General features: G+C 46.5%; 2 protein-coding genes across 2 annotated transcripts in view; one reads left to right on the forward strand and one right to left on the reverse strand.

Annotated features, from left to right (window-relative positions):
- The window catches only part of ube2o (ubiquitin-conjugating enzyme E2O), a 69,111-nt gene extending 67,380 nt beyond the window's left edge, over positions 1-1,731 (forward strand). Inside the window, exon 21 of the mRNA XM_063196589.1 lies at positions 463-1,731. Within this exon, the coding sequence (XP_063052659.1) occupies positions 463-1,355 (893 nt within the window). The 3' untranslated portion in view covers positions 1,356-1,731. The remainder of the gene's footprint in view (positions 1-462) is intronic.
- Positions 1,732-17,542: 15,811 nt separating this feature from the next.
- LOC134447063 (sphingosine kinase 1) overlaps positions 17,543-20,334 on the reverse strand; it is a 66,424-nt gene continuing 63,632 nt past the window's right edge. Inside the window, exon 5 of the mRNA XM_063196352.1 lies at positions 17,543-19,584. Within this exon, the coding sequence (XP_063052422.1) occupies positions 18,489-19,584 (1,096 nt within the window). The 3' untranslated portion in view covers positions 17,543-18,488. The remainder of the gene's footprint in view (positions 19,585-20,334) is intronic.

Genomic DNA, 20,334 nt, shown 5'->3' on the forward strand with positions numbered 1-20,334 from the left:
GGTGGGTGGGGTGTGGGCTTTATAATGTGGACCAGATATAAACTATTTGATTCAGTACAGAAATGAAGTGTTATATTGATGATGCTCAATAGACATCTGTAGGTTTTATCCTGGTAAACGAGACAAATAGTTTTTAGGGGCTTTCGACAGGATGGGGAAGAGCAGACAGGAGACCAGTGGGAGAGAGGTGTGGTAGGTTTGAGCTCGGCCTGGGTTATTTTTCCCAACCCTGAGTCCCCATGGGCATGTTATATGGGTTGTTTGCATTACAAGCCTATTCAAATACTTGCTTCAATATCATCAGATCCTGATTTTTAGGTAACTGCCGGATACCGGATCCACTGCTTAAGATCCTGCCGGATCCGGATCCTGTGAAAAACCCTATTATCCTGCCAGATCCGGAACCAGATCTTGGATCCTTTGCATCTCTAATAATAATCTTTCTCTGTGCTGCGCTGGTAGGTCTGATCCTGGTCAACGAGCCGTACTACAACGAGGCCGGCTTCGACAGCGACCGCGGCCTGCAGGAGGGCTACGAGAACAGCCGCTGCTACAACGAGATGTCGCTCATCAAGATGGTGCAGTCCATGACCACGCTGCTGCAGCACCCCGTCCAGGTCTTCCAGCAGGAGATCCGGCAGCACTTTGCCGCCTGCGGATGGCGCCTCGTCCACCGGCTGGAGTTCTGGCTGGAGCTGGACGGCGCCGTGGTGGAGCGCGGCGGTAGCAGTAGCAGTAGCGGAGGAGGGAAGGGCGTTAGCGGTGGAGGAGGAGGAGGAATCAGGGAGGCGCTGGAGGAGATCCCCCAGGCGTTGGCTCAGAGCAGCCCCAACAAGCCGGAGGAGTTAAAGGAGGACGAGGAGGAGGTGCTGGACGACTCTGGCCTGAGCCCCTCTACCACCACAGTGGAGGCGCCTGGCGTTGGAGTTGGGGGCTCGTCCGGGAGCAGCTCCACGCTGCAGCAGGACCTTAGCCAGAGCTCGGACTGCGAGGGCGGAAGCGCGATGAGCAGCGGCGGTGCTGGGGGGGCTGGAGGAGACGCTTCAGATAGCGGGCTACTAGGGTCGTCGGCGGTAACGACGCAAGGCGGCTGCAAAGGGTCGTCGTCATCCCAGGAATCATCGTCGCAGTCGCAGCCGCAGCTGCAGCAGCAGCAGCCGCCCACGGTGGTCAGACCAAAGAAGCGGAGGAAGAGCTATCGCAGCTTCCTGCCCGAGCGCAGCGGCTACCCGGACATTGGCTTCCCGCTCTTCCCGCTCTCCAAGGGCTTCGTGAAGAGCATGTGCGGCGTGCTGCTCACGTACCGGGCGGCACTCGTCGCCGCCGGCATCCCCGAACACCCAGAGGAGAAATAAATTACAAAAACGAAACAAAAAACCATGCTGTCTTGTTCATCGCTCTCCTCTTTTTTTTTTCTCCCCCCCAATCCATTACCTCATTCAAAATCATCCTCCCTTCTACTGGGCTCCTATTTAATAACATTGTTCTCTTCTTGTCGCTCTTATGGCCACCTGCCTGTACTGCAGTGCTGCACTGTGCTCGCCTCGCGCCCCCCCCCCAACCATGCTCTATCCCGTCAGCTGCATTTTGTCCTCTTGGGTGCGTTTCTCGAAAGCGTAGTTGTTAGCCAGTTAGCAACTTTGGTAGTTGTCAATGGGAAATTGCACTGCAAACAACAAAGTAGTTAATGTAGTTAGCAACTATAGTTTTGAGAAATGCACCCCTGTCCTAGACCCCCCCCGGCACTCACCCCAGCCCCTACCTATGCCCCAGCAGCAGCCAATTGCCTTCTCTTTTGACTTGAGGAGAAAGGTCTCCCGCCACGCCGCCACCCGCCACGCGCCACGCCGCCTTCATGTCTTAGTAACTGAAATGCCAAACTTTGAGTCAACCCCCCCAACGCCCACCACCACCACCACCACCATCCCCATCACGCTTTTTGAATCCCATTCTGAGTTGTCCTGGAGCATTCTGAACATAAGCTAAAAGGTGGGGGGGGGGGACTTACTGAAACACCCAATCACCGCCCCCCTTCGCGCCCCCTGGCCCCCCCTCATGTGTTTATAATCCATGCTTCATCCTTTGGTCACTCAGGGAAACATGGGGCCTACACCGCAAAGCTGGTTCAGGAGTAAACCAGGTTAAGTTAACAGAGAGGTAAATCACCTAATAGAAGAGCCTGGAGTCCTCATGTTAATGGCCCATTGTTTTGAAACTCGGCTGTCGGTAGAGCCGAGGTTGTTCTCCCGACAACCGCTGCAAATGCGTTCTATTGCAACGGCTGGGGACAATACAAACGTCTGAAAACACTAATGTTAAACGAGCTCGGAGTACACCGAAGTGCTCCGAGTTTGTGTCTCGGAACCCCGATTTGAGTACCCATTCTATTGCACTTTTCCGAGGCGGAAGCCGGAGTTTCCGACAATCGAGTTTCAAAAGAATTAGCCATAAGTTAAGAGGTAAATCATCTAATAGAAGAGCTTGGAGTCCTCATTTACAGAACTCCAGGCTCTTCTATTAGATGATTTACCTCTTGACTTAACCTGACTTACTCCTGAACCAGCTTTGTAGTTTAGGCGCATGGACTAAAGAGTGTGCATCGTTTGGCCCAGCCACAGTTGTATCCCCAAGGAGAAGTGGAGAAGAGAAGTGGCCGAATGAAAAAAGGGACCTTGCTGAGATTTGTTGGTTGTGATCGTTTTTTTTGTTTTGTTTTTTTCTTTCTTTTTTTTACTGAGCCATCAGCTTGTGAGCCTTCATTGAGCTATTTTCCTGTGTGATGTAAAATCCGAATGTTTTTACGGTGCAGCTTTTTAAGGAGTTTGAAGGAAAGGGGCAGAGGAGAGTCGAGGACCATTGATGTCAATCGAAAAGTTGATTGGTTGGTACTACTAACCCCATCACTCACTGCTGTAGTTGATTTGATTGGTCCTAACTCATCAATCCTGTAGCTGATTGGTTGGACCTAAGCCATCACTGCAGTTGATTGGTTGGTTCTAACTGCGCATAGCTGTGGGAGGTTAACACGAGTCCCTGACTGGACATCCATCCAGCTGCTGCCACATACAACTTGGGGTTTACACAGAGTTAGTGCAGTGGTAACACTTTAATGACATGCTTATGACACCGGCATCAAGTACAGTGTCATAATAGTGTCATAGCACAGTTATGCACGTGTCATAAACATTATGTCCATGTCACAAACATTTTAGGACTGTTGGCCTTAAGTGACATTCGGTTATGGCATAGACAACCCAAGGTCATGAAATGCTTATGACATAGATAAGTCATAAACACAATGTCCATGACAGTTTCATGACACTATTATGACACTGTAATGACGTGCTTATGACACCGGCGTCAAGCAAAGTGTTACCGTGCAGACCAACCGACTGCCCTGCCCTGCTGAACCACTGCAGTTGGATGTGTGCGTTCCAATATGCAACCTTGCGTCCTCCACTTGTGCTTGTGGCCTCACGTTTTGCTTAAGTCCCTCCTCCATGGAGAAAACAATAATGTTTCCCTGCTGTCAGTGTAGCCACAACAATTTTTGGTGGACTATTCCTTCACCATCCAGTTTGCAAATGAGAAAAAGACATTACAATTGAGCTTTTGTAAGATATTGAAATATTAATGCTGTTCTCAGTGATGTCATCATGACATATTACTTCCTGGTACGAGGCCACAAGCACAAGCGGAGGACGCAAGGTCACATATTGGAACGCACACAATCTTGCTTTGATAAGAGTTGCCATGACAAAAAATGTAGCCCAGACTGTAGTCTTTTGGTTCCAATGTTACGGACGACATTATCCCAGCAAGACCATCTTTGTTTCTTTTCAAATTTCGTTCACCTCACACCCTGTTCTGCTGTTTGTGTTTTGATTTGAAGTTGTTACCACAGTGTTACCATAATTTGAGGGGGGAAGCCGCCCTACAATGAAGTCGTTTCAAAGTTGGAAAAATTCCCTCCTGATCCTCTTTACGCTTTACCTGGCATGCATTCATGCCATCGATCCCATATGAGAATGTTTGTTTGAAAAAACTGCCCAGACTCACAAATGAGCTTCACAAATGACAACAGCCGCCCGCCCTGGTTATTTTTCCATGGCACCTTTTGCATCGAAAATCATGCAGCCATTTTAAAGTGAAAAAGTTTACATTGCTCAAGGCCAGAGACATGTCATTTCGCACTTTTCTGATGCACCATTTGCTCTTCTTGACCCAACTGTGGAGGGGAGGAGAGGAGAGGGAGAGGAGATGTTCAACAATTTCATACCAAGTTTTTCTATGTATATGCATTGACTGATCCTCATCTCATCTTTTTTTTTTTTTTAAACTAAGACACACTTGAAAACTACGCAAGGCAGGATATTATTTGTTTTGCTTGGGTACTGTATGTTGGCTGCCCTCTCCAAGGGGACACTGCACTGTACGCTGTAAAAATGAAAAGAATCTTAAAGTTTGCCGCTGTGGAGACGAGGCACGCCTAAAAGTTCTCTGAGGAACCAAAAAGGTGACACAATGATTCTTGGAAGAAGCCCTGATGTTTCCAAGAAGGTTCCTCAGGCAACCCATGAACCCAAAGGTTCTTTGACAAACCTTTTGATTGCTGCTGTGGAAGGACCTGCAATGGTTCCCTAAGGAACCCTGGAGGTTCCTCCCAGAACGTTGTGGGGTTCTTCAGAAAAGCTTTTGGGGGTTCCTTCTTCCCAGAACTTTAAGGTTTCTGAACGATTCTTTCCTTCAGGAACCTTCACATTTTGATTTTTACAGTGCAGTCTCAGACGTCATCTATCCCCTTGCATGTTACATTTGACCCCATCATATAACCGCCATTTTCCACACTGCTGTTTGACTCCATCACATAACCGCCATTTTCCACACTGCTGTTCGTCACCATTCATTCTCATGTTGCCTTACTTGAAGTCAGAGTGACCCAACAAAATGGCCAATTTTCAAGCTTTATTTTTTTAGCTAGTCATTTGCATCGTGTTTTTTTTTTTTTTTTTCCTTCTCGTTAAGTCTGTAATCATACATCCCTGGTACGAGAGATGAGCTGAAGTGTTTGTGAAAAGCAAAAACAAAACAAAAAACGATAGTGCGAAGGTTTTTAAATGATTTTGAATGGTTTAGTGTGTGTGCTTTTCACTTTGGTATCTGCCACAAGACTTAAATGCTGACTTCCAATTCCAAGCAGTTCACTTTCTCTCTGCCTTACGTAGAGGAGGGAGGGGCTCAGTCAAGTTGTCTAGTCTTAAAAAAACAAAACGAAACAAAAGCAAGGCAGAGTTTCTTATGAGTCTTATAAGCCTGCTTGTCCGATAACAGAGGGGGAAATGTGTGAAATATTTGTTTGCCCGTTTAAAGGACTACTACAGAAGATGATGGGTCTTAATCACAGAAAACACTTCTTGCCAACTGGAAATATTTGTCAGCATTTTGCCGTATGCCGTTCTCGCTGACTGCCATTGTTGTGTTTTTACCTGTTCATTATATTGTTAATATTTTTTTTTGATTTGCTGCATTTGTGTTTATAATGTTAATAATATTAATGATGATGATAAAATAAAGACAGTATTATAATAACAATGTAGCACTCTTATTAAAATGACATTTTTAAAAAGCTGCTGTTGTAATGAAGCCGTTATATGCGGGCCAGCCTCTTGGGGGTGCTAGAGCGCCATGCTGCCCGGTGCTGATGCCCCAGGTCAGGGGTGGGGAACCTTTTTCATTGGAGGGGCCACTTCAAATTCATCCGAGGGCCGTAAAAGTCCTCCGAGGGCCGTACTAGGAACACAAATCAGGATTTCCCCCCTTCACTTTAGGCCTATATTGAAGGCAGCCACCTTTTAAACAAACACCACCTTCTCTAGGTCCCCTGAATATAACTTAATTGTATTGCAAATGCATTTTCTAAGATTCCTTTACAAAATGTCATATTTCATGTGAAGCTGAATAACATAAAAATTATATCGGCAGCCGGATAAAACGGCCTCAACGGCCCTCGAGACATAGGTTCCCCACCCCTGCTGCCCTCGAGACATAGGTTCCCCTCCCCTGCTGCCCTCGAGACATAGGTTCCCCACCCCTGCCATAGGTGCTGGAAAAGGGGATGCAGTGGAGCATTCGCATCCTCACTTTTGGGCTCCCTAAATGGGGCTTTCTCAACCTTTATTGCAGACATGAGTGGAATGCAGCAGCAGTTACACTGTTAAGAAATGATGAATCAAGAAAAAAATGCTGCATCATCCCCACTTTAAAGGGACACTGTGTGAGATCTTTAGTGCATGGGCGGCATGAATTCTGAAAATAAACAACTAATGATACCTTTTTCATGAATACTTACCACCACCATCAAATTCTAAGTATTCATTATGACTGGAAAAAATGCACTTTTCATACATGAAAAGGGGGATCTTCTCCATGGTACGCCATTTTGAATTTCCAAAAATATCCATTTTTAGCTGCAAAAATGACTGTACATGGACCACACTAGAAAATATTTGTTTATTACTCAGTAAACGTTCATGTAAAGATCAAATTTGGCAATGGGCAACGCAGGGGTGGGGAACCTATGTCTCAAGGGCCAGGGGTGGGGAACCTTATCTCAAGGGCGGTTTATGGCCATTGAGGTAGTCTAATCGGGTCTCTGATATAATTTTAATGTTATGCAGCTTCACATGAAATATGACATGTTTTTATTTTTTTAAAGGAATCTTAGAAATTAAATTTGCAATATAATTAAGTTATATTTCAGGGGACCTAAAGAAGCTGGGGTTTGTTCTAAAGGTGTCTGCCTTCAATATAAGCCGAAGAAAAAAAAACATTTAAGTTTCCCCGCTGTCATTCTAACCACAACAATTTTTGGGGGACTATTCTTCATTGACCATCCAGTTTGCAAATGAGAAAATGACTTTACAATTGAGCTTTTGCGAGATATTGAAATATAATGTTGTCAGTGATATCACAACGTTTTACTTCCTGGTACAAGGCCACAAGCACAAGTGGAGGACGCAAGGTCGCAAATTGGAATACACACTGGGTGTCCTAAAAAAAGCCTCTTCTCTCACTCCCATTGAATGTGTTTTTTTTTCTCTCCAACCTTGGATTCAATGAAGGGGTGTGACTTCTTGTTTTGAAATACTTGTTTTACATTCCTTCCAGTTTTCTGTTCACACAGCAAAAAAAAGATTGGAAGATGGGAATTTACCTGCCATACTTCCTATTTTTCTTTTATTCTTTAAATACACTTTAAATCCATTATATTGTTTGGAAAAGGTGATGGGGATAAGTTGGTTCATCTCCAAAGTGGTAAGGATGTGTCCCCACCATTCACACCTAATCCATTTACCTGCCATACATGCTTTTTTTCTTTAAATTCACTTTGGTTTCACTAATTTTCTTCATCAGAAATCAGGTCACAATTTGTTCCTAGGAGCACGTTTTCACAGTAACACATCTCATCCCGTTCTCTCCCTCATGTTGTTCTTTTTTCCTTGTTTTTTTTTCCGCATCGCTTTCCTTGTCTACACACAACAGAAATGTGAACTCATGTCCGGGGACGTTGAAAAACAATTATCAAGCACATGAAGCTATGAAAATGACTTCTGTTTTTTTCTTTTTCTTTCTTTCTTTCTTTCCCTTTCTGTGTATGTGTACAGTACTCTGCAAACTTCTCTAAATATGACTGACAACAACAGCCAAAGCATGTACTATGTTGCTTTAAAGCCTGAACGGGCTCCACATCCAGGGGTGTGTTTCTCGAAAGCAAAGTTGTTAGCTAGTTAGCAGCTTGGGTAGTTGCCGATGGGAAATTGCATACATTGCAAACAACAAAGTAGCTAATGAAGTTAGCAACTACGGTTTCGAGATGCACCACCGGACTTGACTGTATGATGTTCACATTTCCACAGTGGCCTGTTGCTGGTAAACAAACTAAATAAACGAGAATATGATTTGTAGCCTGATTTTCTTCTGTACACAAGTCCAGACTGACTATATATAAAATAAAGTTATATATATATATATATATACAGGTCCTTCTCAAATAATTAGCATACTGTGTTAAAGTTCATTTTTTCCCCATAATGTAATGATAAAAAATAAACTTTCATATGTTTTAGATTCATTGCACACCAACTGAAATATTTCAGGTCTTGTATTGTTTTAATATTGATGACTGGCATACAGCTCATGAAAACCCAAAATTTCTATCTCAAAAAATTAGCATATCATGAAAAGGTTGTCTAAACAAGCTATAAACCTAATCATCTGAATCAACGAATTAACTCTAAACACTGGTAAAAGCTTCCTGAGGTTTATAAAAATCCCAGCCTGGTTCATTGCTCAAAACCGCAGTCATGAGTTAGCCTGCCGACCTGACTACGTTTAACATTGAAGTTGCTGCGGTCAAGTAGCCAGGCTGTGCCCTCCTAGTGACGCCACACCTTCAGCGTTGCCTCTAGTCAGGCCAAGACCAATACAAACACGATTCTCGGTTCCCGAAAAAATGGGAACTCCTCCCACTTTGTCAGGGAGCAAACTAGCAATTAGCAACCATACCGTTTGGGAAATGTTAATTGTTATACTCTTGGTCAGACCAAGTCTCGAAGAGATTTGAATGTCGATGATAATCAGGCTTTGAGACGGTTAAGAGAAATTTCATGCTTTCTCTACGTTCCCCAAGCACCACAGTATAGCCGAGATATGATCATGTAGTTTTCACTTTAATTTCAAAGGTCCAACATTTTTTTTTTGGCTTTCTTCTACAAAAAAATAGACATTTTTGGTAAGGTTGAAAAATAGAACTCTTATTAGACAGTGTCCAAGAAAATGGCTTAAATCATCCGAAAAAGTAGAAATGACAGTTCAGTTCTGTTCCCTTCACAAACACACACACCTGAATAATATTTTGTATTTCCCCAAAGAACCATTGTAAACCACAAAAACAGCAATCAGGTCCCTCTTACAGTAGCATTTTTTTCCTTTTCTTTTCTTTTTGGAAATAAAAGGTCAGCTGGGCTTGAAATGATGGTTGCATCCGGTAGGTAGGACATGGAGTTGTCCAATGCTGTCTGGATCCATATGAACTTCTTTAGTAGCCTAGGCTCAGTGTTGCCAGATGTGTGATCAAATCCCGCCCAAAAGGTTCTCAAAAACCGCCAAAAATGCACTAAATTCCGCCCTAATTCAACAAATTACATTGACTTCTATGAGCCCAAAACGGCTGAAAAAGCCACCAAATGGCCAATTTGTCCCGTTTTTACCCGTAGACACTCATCCCAAGTAGCTTAATTGGGCGGGCACCCGCCCAATCTGGCAACACTGGCTAGGCTACCAACCTCAGGCAACAGGGAGAAGCGAACACCAGTAGTGGCCACCAGTGCAGCTGTCTTTCACACCTGGCAACGCAGGCCTACAACACCTGGCGCCGCAGGCCTACAACTGGACTGTTGTTTTTTTTGGTCATTGTTCAGAAGTCGCTCCCCTTAAGTCAAGATGAGGAGCGTGTGCTGACCACTGCAGGTTGGCTGTGGTGGTGAGAAGATGTGACTGCACTCCTCTTGGTAAACTGCTAGTTGTCCTCCAGCCAGTAGAGGGCGCTGCAGGAAGGCACACCAAACAAACAAAAAAGGACCACAGTAGCCCACATACATACGCAGACAACAACAAACAACATAACATAAATGCAGTTTCTATTTTTTACCCCCTTTTTTTGCATAGATTACAGACTTTTTTTGTTTTTTTTTTGCTTTGGATGCCTAGTTTGTCAAACCAGAGATTGGTCAGTACTACAGAAGCAGTTTTCACAGTAGGAACAGCACTGGGTCACCTCAGCTCAGCTTTCCACTTGCCACTTCTTAAACATGAGTTATGTCCTTGTGCTTCTTGACCGCTATGTTCATTTGAAACTTGTAAGATGCACTGAAAACCTTCACCACACAGGTCTCTTTTCCCTCCATTCTATTAATCATGTCCAAGTTTACATTAAAAGAACAAACAAACAAACAAAAAACGTATTCTAACCTGTTTATCAGTTGTGATTACGAGGTACAGAACTGAAACATCTTTCTGGAGAAATTTCTGTAAGGTTTTTTTTTCTGCCTGTCTTTGACAACATCTTAGGAATTTTTAATGTTGTAAAAAGGTGCATATATCATGTGCAGTAGCCTACAGTCAAGACACTTCTTTGCAAGTTGCTTTTTGACTAACAAAAAGGTAGACAAAAAGAACCAACGTAGATGATGTTCCATCCTGTCTGATGGAAGGTTTGACTGTACAGTAAATACACATCTTTGCAAACAGTCAAAAGATCTACTTGCAATTTGTAGACAAAAGCAAAAAACAAAACAAAAAAACCCAAACAAACAAAAAATAAAATGGAATCGTCTGATCTGCCATCTTGTCTAACTATTGGCCAACTCCTTCCCTCTTCCTTGCTATGTGGTTGATTAAACAAGTGCAACACACACAGCCTGAAGGTGAGATGGGGTGGGGTGGGGGTTGTAGGAGGGAGGGTCTATGACACAGTGTTGCCAGATTGGGCGGTAGTCTGCCAGATCAGGCACACGACACGCCACGAGGACAAGTGAATCCCATAGGAGAGGCAGAGTAACCTCGAGACCTCGCCCATGCCTGTCATTGGTGGTCTGCCCATCCCCTAGTCAAAAAAAACGCCACACACACACATACACACACAAAAACGTTTTCCCCATTTTATGCCCCAAAAACACAACTCATTTTAATGATGACCGCAGAGTTGCAAATGGTCCCCGTGGTCTAGTTTTCCATTTTTATACAAACCATAATTCATGTTCACAATGACTGCAGCATTGTATCAATGTTCCCTGGTGTTACTCAGAGAGAGAGCACTCAAAGATATAGCCACCACCGCTCCAGTCCACCGGCGTGTGCCAGGGTTCGCGGCCTCTGACCCGCCCAGTGTGAAGACAATGAGTGCGTTCCAATATGCGCCCTTGCTTCCTCCACTTGTGCTTGTCTCCTCGTCCCACCACCTGGCCCCTCCTCCGTGGAGAAAACGATTAAGCACAGGTTGGATCAGAGCCATCTAATAACAGAGTTACGTCACTCCCATAGACCTCTATGGACCAATCTTTCCACAGCAATGGCGGCTTTCATGGAGCCTCACGGAGCGTTAACATGGAAATCCCCATTGACTTTAGTTCTATTAGAAGTTACTTAGTTCTAGGAGGTGGCCGTAGAACACAGAAAATGTGGTAAAGGTAATGTAATTTGTTTGTACTTAATCTTTGTTTGGTATGTGATGGTTCTGTGTTAGTTTCCAACGAACAGAAGTTTACTGTTAAGAAACATTTTAATCTACGCGAATCACATCACCAACCGACTTCCTGGTCCCCGGTTTGCGCAACTCTTATTAGACGGCTCTGGGTTGGATATATAGTAAGAGGAATCGAATCACGCCCACTCAATGCAAAAGTGTGTGCTCAAAATTCGGTCTCCTAAGGGGGCGTTGTCCCTCCTTCTTCTTCTCTTTTCGTGGTGTTTGCACAAGACGTGCGCTACTGCCATCTACAGCGCTAAGGGAACTCCATTTATTATCTACCTCAAGACTCTGAAGGCCTCCTAATCGAAGGTCTCCTAAAGGGGCGCTCACCCGACGTAAAGTGGATACCGGAGAAGAACCCGCCTGCTTTCTCTCCCTCTCATATACGATTCCCTGGATAAAGTTTCGCAGCTGTCAGCCTAGCCACAACAACTTTTGAGGGACTGTTTTTCATTCACCATACCGATTGCAAATGAGAAAAAGACTCCTGGTACGAGGAGACAAGCACAAGTGGAGGAGGCAAGGTCGCATATTGTAACGCACTCCACGTCGGTGAAGAGCACCATAGCAGCTGTGTTGGTGGAGGGCTGTTGCTTTATGCAGCTCTCAACACCAGTCAATATCTCCCTCTCAGCCTGCGTTGCCAGATGTGTTTGATCAAATCCCGCCCAAAAGGTGCTATAAAAACGCCAGGATGTGCTTAATTTCGCCCAATTTCATCCAATTGCATTGATTTCTATGGGTATAAAGCTGCAGAAAAAAAAACATCAAATGGGCGATTTTTCCCGTTTTTACCCACAGACGGCCATCCCAAAGCAGCCCAATTGGGCAGGTAACCGCCCAATCTGGCAACACTGCTCTCATACCCTCCCTCCTGCAACATCCCACCCCTTCAGGCTGTGTGTGTTGCACTTGTTTAATCAACCACACAGTGTGCATGCCAATATGTGACCTTGCCTCCTCCACTTGTGCTTGTGGCCTCACCCCACCTCCTGGCCCCTCCTCCGTGGAGATAACAATAAAGTTTCCTTGCTGTCAGCCTAGCCACAACAATTTTTGGGGGACTATTCTTCATTCACCATCCTGTTTGCAAATGAGAAAAGTACTTTACAATTGAGCTCTTGCAAGATATTGAGATATAATGCTGTTGTCAGTGATGTCATCATGACATATTACTTGCTGGTATAAGGCCACAAGCACAAGTGGAGGACGCAAGGTCGCATATTGGAACGCACCCACAGCCATCTACTATATATACCCCCACCCCACCCCCACCCAACAAGGCCACCACCTTTCGCCTTTTCACCTCCCCCCCTCCTTCACCCCATAGTGATTTAAGGCAATACAGACAGACGTCCAAAATGAGCGGGTTTTGTTTTGCCGTCGTCTCAAAAGAAAATATCTGAAAACCAAATTCATAAACACCACCAATGTCTACTCTACACCACCCAGTCTGTGCCCCTGCTCATCAACTTTAGCATGTTATAACAGGACAGGTTTTTTTTTTTTTTTTTTGCACCTGTCACAATCGTTGGATCAATGTGGAGGGGAAATGAGACCGGCTGTTGTGGTGGTGGGAGGAGGGTTGGGGTTGGGGGGCAGTGGGGTGCCACATAGTCATTGGGGGCAGGGAAGGCGACAGGGTGGTGGTGGTGGTGGTGTGTGTGTGTGGGGGGGGACAAAGAGGTCCGTTTTCCCGCCCCAGGGAGACAGGGGCCCCAAAATTGGGCTTTCATGACATTATATGTATTGGATGGGGAGGACCTTTCAGTTGACTTTGTCCTGGCCCTGGGCCCAGCAAAAGCTGTCAGCTGCCCTGAGTGGGGGGAGGACAGTCCTCTGCAGAGAAGACGGCAGTGGTGGAGGCAGCTAGGAAACGAAGGAGGAAGGGAGGGAGGTGGGATAGATAGATGAGTGGTTATGGTTATGGAGGGAGGGAGAGAGAGGTAGAATAAACGGGGAGGAGGAGAGAGGTGGAGGAGGGGGCTAATATAACTACTTAAGGCAAGATGATGAGCTGGCTGCTGGGATGTCAGTTAGCATTTGAAACCACGAGATGAAGACTAGTCTATTCAGGAAAAGCCCCCGGAAACACACAAAGGCCAAGATGCAAAGGTGGACGTGGACCAGCATCACCTCCTTGTCTCCCGTCTCCTCCTCCTGTTCTCTCCTCTCTCGCCCTCCGCGCTCCCCCTCCGCTCCTCTCCCCTCTCTCCTGTCCTCTCCTTTCTCCCCCTCCGCTCCTCTCCCCTCTCTCCTCCTGTCCTCTCCTTTCTCCCATAGTGGCGTTCTGGTCCCATTTGATATAGTGTTGGAACTACTGTGTGGGATCGGAGGGGAAAGAAGAGAAGAGAAGGCAGGAACAGGGTTGCCAGATGAGGCTGATGATTTCCAGTCCAAAAAAATGCTCAAAATCCCACCCAATTCTATTGATTTCTATGGCAAAAATTTGGCGTTTTTTTTCTGCTAAATGCCATTTTTACCTGCACAAGGTCCTAAGCAGCCCAATTGGGCGGGAAACAGCCCAATCTGGCAACACTGGGCAGGGAGGCCATGACGTCATCATCACCAACTCACTGCCTCACTGCTGGCCTTCAGCTAGCTCACGTCTCAGTGAGTGCGTTCCAATATGCAACCTTGCGTCCTCCACTTGTGCTTGTGGCCTCACGTTTTGCTGATGTCCCGTCTCCTTGGAGAAAGCAATTAAGTTTCCCCGCTGTCAGCCTGCCCAAAACAATTTTTTGGGGGACTATTCTTCATTCACCATCCAGTTTGCAAATGATAAAATGACTTGACAGCATTATATTTCAATATCTCGTAAAAGCTCAATTGTTGTCAGTGATATCATCACGACATATTACTTCCTGGTACGAGGCCACAAGCACAAGCACAAGTGGAGGAGGACGCAAAGTGGACGCACCCACTCACAGCTGGCCTTCAGCTAAAACTAGCTCACAACTCGGTGAGTCACACAGCCTTCAATGGCAAAAAGAAAATACAATAGAACACGACAGGGATTAAAAACATCTACAGATTGATGACGACGAGCAACAACGATTCAAGTTCAAATGACATCAAGTCCACTGAATTATTAAAACAAAAACAAACAACAACAAAACGAAATAACATAAAGACATGGATTTACTGCAATATGACAGATCAGTCAGTTCATTTTATATACTATGCATTTAAAAAAAAAAAACTGCAGGCAACCTTGTGAAGGAATGCTAAGTCTTAAATCGCTTATCTTTCTCTTCCTGCTGAGTGCTCGAGGTTTATCAAATCAGACAGCATATATAGCGAGTAGGTTGTTGTGAGTGGTGAATGCCTGAAGATCCCGATTCCTTAGTAAACACACTGCAGTGACTACAGTACACATTCATCATTGCCCAGGGGTGCGTTTCTCGACAGTGTCGTTGCTATCTAAGTTACTTACTTGGTTGCAATGCAATTTCCCATTTGCAACTTACTAAGTTGCTAACTAGTTAGCAACGACACTGTAGAGAAACGGGGTCCAGGGCGGCGAAGAAGAGGAGGAGTGTGACTTATTCAGGAAGGGCTAGTGTTGCCACATGCCAGATTTTTTCTGGATTGTCCCGGTTTTTATGGTCTGTCCGGGTAAATTCCTGGACTGTCCCATTTTTTTTATAATGCACGGCTTCATATTACCCCATTGAAATAACACATATCATAAATGGTTCGTGCTCGCACATCAGTGTGTCCGGATTTTTTACCACTGAAATGTGGCAACCCTAGGCAGGGCTGGACTGGCCATCTGGCATACCGGGCATTTCCCAGTGGGCCCTGCACCCTCGTGGGCCCCTATTTTCAGAAATGTAAGAAAAAAAAAGAAAAAAAAAACATTTCTGAAAATAGGGGCCCACGAGGGTGCAGGGCCCACCGGTGAGTCAGTTCTGCGCTGCTAATTATGAGGAGCCCCTTTAAACCAAAAGTGCCCGTGCCCTATTTCTCCCCCATGAGGGGCCCCTTTAAGCCAAAAGTGCCCGGGCCCTATTTCTCCCCTAGGCCAGCCCTGTATTCAGGGTTATACTGCAAGGGATTATGGGAGAGATGGAGGGATGAGGAAGGGGAGGAGGACGGAGGAGAAATAGAATGTAGCAAGAAGAAGAAGAAGAAGAGAAAAATCTGTAGAAAAATAGAAATAAACATCTTATAAAATGTCTTCCAGAGGCATTTAACAATGATACATGTGCATTTAGACCGGGGTCAAATCCATGTATGCGGCAGGCACCACCACACCATCTTTCAGGAGTGTCAGGAATGTCAGGTGTGACTTGTCTGGGTTACAGAGTGAGACATGTTTTTTTTTGCAGGGCCAGAATGCTCATGTTATTTTTGGTGTCTCGGAATCATATTAGAATGTGCCTCGTCGTTTAGAATGTGCCTCGTCGTTTCCTTAAACATTTTGCCGACTGGCAGAATATGCATCTTCCACAGGACTGAACCTAATTGCACTTTTCCTTTAAAGCAGCAGGGAGCTCAATGTTTTTCCAACTCCAGCAGTCATAGGCCATGTCTGAGATGTTGACTTATCTCAGGCTTGATGTACGTAGTACTATCGAGAGTGTTAGTTATGGGATTTTTGTTCCCTAAACGAACAGTGCACTGTACCGACCCCTTTCCAGGGTGAAAAGCGGTTTTAACATTCTGAGTAGGCTACTTCCCAATCTACTTCCCTTACTTCCGTCTTTCGTCATGGAAATCTTGTATGCAGGAATCCACCACCATCATGCTGATTATCAAAGAGTGAAGTTAGTAAGTAAACATTTTGAGGATTCGGCCGTAGCTTTTTGGAGTGACTGATGAGGTCATTGGTGATGTGACAGCATCAGCGGCCGTGTATGCGCCAGGCTGCAGCAATGCAACAGGGATGTGCAATAGGAGCCACTTGTTTTCTCCCCTGCCGTCTGCATTGGACATCCAACGTGTCAGCGCCTCCCCACTGCAGTCCACACACCGGTTATGACAAAGTTCGGCAAACGTTCGATTCCACTGTTGTCAATACAACCCCGCACAGCGTTACCGATGTCCGCTCACTGGACGTTGGCTGCCCATTACTTTCAGGACTGGAGAGTTATTTTGTCTGAGTTACCCATTGATTGTCCATGCTCTGCTATGATGAAATTAGCTATTCCTTGTTATAGCACGTGGGCGCTAGCCTGGTTGTCATAGACGGTGCGTTTGTGTACACAAACTACGTAGGTATGGTAGCACTGAAGTTAGCATGCCGTTTTCGAGTCACAAAACAAATGGTGCATATTGCTACTCACCACCCACAAATTCCTCCAAAAACGTTTTCTGTTCAACTCCAAAGAGTCAGTATAGTAGGCTATATAATCTGTCCCGTGATTCATTAATGCGAGCTGCCGTTGATATAAATGCTCCGGATATTTTCTGTCCGGAGGCAGCAATGCCAACAGCAGTGTTCCAGACGGAAGTTTGTGTAGCTCTCCACCAGGAGACTCCAGAGCTACACACACGCACCGTCAGCGAGAGCCAGGCTACGTTGGCGCTAGTGTGCTGACCGAAATGGTCAAAACCGATAGTGCTCTGTAGTGCTGTGCGAACCAGGCTTGTACGAAATTCCGAATTGACTGAATTTGAATTCAAAGTAATGCCATAATACAAACACTAGGTGGTGTCATTACCTTGAATTTCTTTGAATTTAAGCTACACCACCCATTGAGAGCACATAGAACACCACCACCTAGTGTTCATATTATGGCATTACTTTGAATTCAAATTCAGTCAATTCCGAATTTCGTACAAGCCTGCTGCGAACCAGTGTGCAGAGGCCCTTAAAGGAACAGTCCCCCCTTTTTTTTTGATTTTCAAATATTTGTAGTAATTCCAAATATGTATAATGGATGTGTTGTGTGTATAATTTTCTTCTCATCACTACTTTGATTTATTAGTATAGAAGTATAAAATCATTAGCATAGCTTAGCATAATCACTGGAAGTCAATGGAGCCAATAGCATCAAGGCACAAGGGATCACTGGATGGAATTAAATAGCCGTTTTGCACTCTGGTGAATTTCACATTCATTTTAAAGTGGTTAGTACATGATTTGATGATATTTTGTTTGTTTACATAGACTTCCCTTGCTAGGTTTCTATGTATTCTCATATTTTACCATGGCTTAAAGGGATACTGTGTAGGAAATGGTCAAAAAAAGTACTGCAACTATGCTTAAGTACAATATGAGCAATTTCCTGAAATGAAGTGGACTGTTCCTTTAATTGTGTGGGGGACTAATGATGATTACCCATAGTACCTTGCAAGGACCTGGTATACTTATGAACGGCGTGACGTTTTCCATGTGCGTTACGCCCATTTGTGGGGGAAAACAACCCATGCAAGTCAATTGGTGATGTTGGGGTTTAATAAACGAAAGATACGGACCTGTAGACTAGCGTTGTTCACGCGCAACATGCCGAAAACGTGTTGTGTTGCCGGCTGTTCAAATAATAGAGCCAAACAGCCGTGGCTGAAGCATGGACTGAGTTCATTTAGACAAGCCGATGTAGCATGTAAGTTGATGAGACATTTGGTTTGTTTTCACCCATAAAGGGGCGTAACGCACATTTACGAGCAAAGTACCCGGATGGCCGTTCATGAGTATGGTGCAATGTGCAATCAAGGAAACGTGGTAAGGATCAAACATCGTCTAGGAGAGAAAGATTTGTCAAACTGCGCCCATCCAATGCAAAGTAGTGTGCTCAAATTCGGTCTCCTAAGGGGGCGTTGTCCCCTCCTTCTTCTTCTTCTCTTCTTTTCGTGGTGTTTGCACAAGACGTGCGCTACCGCCATCTACAGCGCTAAGGGGACTCCATTTATTCTTAAAGGTGGAGTTGCAGGTTAACCAGTTTAAGAAAATGTACTATTATGACATCACGTTGAGGGTTCCGCAGGCTCACAGGAGTCTATGTGGAACCTTAGATTCCTGGGGGAGTTTCCCCAACGTGATTTCATAACTGCAACCCCACCTTTAACCTCAAGACTCCAAAGGTCTCCTAACCGCAGGTCTCGTAAAGGGGGCGTTCCCCCCTACATCACATGGGTACCGCAAAAGAACGAGCCTGATGTATCTCTCTCTCGTATAAGACTCTCTGGTAACGGATTCAGTGTCTCCTCCAACTGTAAAGCCCCCTTGTCTTCAGCTGGCTACGAGTCGCGCCAGACCGCCGTGCACCTGTGCCTGCACCGGCCCGTACTCCACCAGCTCCCCGTCCACCGTGATCGTCCCTTTCGCCGAGTGCGGCTCCAGCCTCAGCGCCCGCACCCTCTCGTAGACCAGGTGCGGGCAGTCGGTGGCCACGTGCGCGCCCTTCTCCATCGCCAGGAAGAGGCGGAGCAAGGTGGCGCGCGAGATGCCCGCCTTGACGTAGAACAGGTGGATGAGGCCGTCCTCCATGGCGGACTCCGGCGCCGCCAGCAGGTCCTCGGCCAGGTGCGACTGGTACATGGCCAGCACCAGAACGAAGTCCTCCTCCGGAACCACGGTCCAGTGGGCCGGCACCGGCTGGTCCAGCGGCACCAGGAGCGAGTCCGTAGGGCCGCCGTGGGGGGATGCCGATGACGACAATGACGACGACATTGTGGTCGTTGTGGGGTGGGTCCCCACCTCCCCACCGCTGCGTCCCTTGGTGGACTTGAAAGCGTTGTTGGAGTTACAGTAGTTGTGGAAAGTGTTGGTGACATTCTGGTCGGGTGATGGTGATGGTGACAGTGACGTCGACGCGGGACACGGGGGAGCCGCCAGGGACGAGGAGTTTGAGGAGGAGGAGGAGGCGTCCGACAGCTGAGTTGACGTCGACACGGACCCCGATAGCTCGGCTAGCGACTCTGAGGTAGTTGTAGTGGTAGTGATGGCGGTGGTGGGGGATGATGGGAAGCCGGACGATGACGACGACGCCACCATTGACCGTCGCGGCGGGGGGTGGTGCCCGCGCCCGTGGCCGCCCGTCTCGGCAGCAGGCAGGTAGGCCAGCTTGCCCTGGTACACGCGCAGGGAGGCCAGGCGCACCAGCGTGCCCACGGTGAAGCGCGCCGCCCCCACGTGCCGGTACTTCTCGCTCTCAATGTCCACGTCGGCCACGAAGCCCCAGGCCAGCGACAGGAAGGAGAAGAGGCGCTGCTGCTGCGGGCCCGAGCCCAGCAGGACGGACGTCAGGTCGAGACGCGACACCAGGCCCTTGCAGAGCACGAAGCCGCAGCTCACCAGCAGCTCCTCGCTCGACACGGGCTGCCACCTGGTGGAGGGAAGGAGAACAGAGATTAGACCAAGTCAGTCATTTGCAAGTCACAAGTACTCTACGTTTCAAGTCCTTCCAATCAAGTGCGGCCTCAATTCATGTGCGTGTGTATTACGTCTATGTCTGTGTGTGTTTGTGTATGTATGGTTAAGTGTGCTTGTGCGGCCTCTATGCATGTGTGTGTGTGTGTGTGTGTTACGTCTATGTCTGTGAGTGACAGGACAAAAGATACAGACGGTCCCAGCTGGTGGGGCTGGCTGAGAGGTCACACCCTCCCTCCGCACCCCAGATCTCCCTAATGGCCCCCCTCATACCCCCCTGCCCTGCCCAAATGTCATGCAGACTCATCTGGTCTGATCGCGGCCCCAATTAGTTCTCTGTCCACAGGGGCCACCCCATCCCATCCAATCCCATCCCATCCAGCTGACACAGATCACTGAGCTGATTATTTGTGCGGGGCACTGATTCACTGAGGAGCTGTTTCCCCGATTCACTGGCCGTGTGCAGCAGTTGCTTTCCTTTCACTTTGTGAAATCACCATCATGGGGTGTCCATGGGCAACATCAACACATGGGGTTTGTTGTCCATGGACATGTTGTTAACAGGTCGTATCCATAAAGCTCCCTCCCGACCTCACTGCAATAGGAGTCGTCTGCTCCTCCTACCCAGTGTTGACAGATGTGTCTGATCAAGTCCCTCCCAAAAGGTTCTCAGGAACCAACAAAAATGTGCTAAATTCCGCCTAAT

This window comes from Engraulis encrasicolus, chromosome 1, assembly GCF_034702125.1.
Source record: "Engraulis encrasicolus isolate BLACKSEA-1 chromosome 1, IST_EnEncr_1.0, whole genome shotgun sequence".
Classification (NCBI taxonomy): Eukaryota; Metazoa; Chordata; class Actinopteri; order Clupeiformes; family Engraulidae; genus Engraulis; species Engraulis encrasicolus.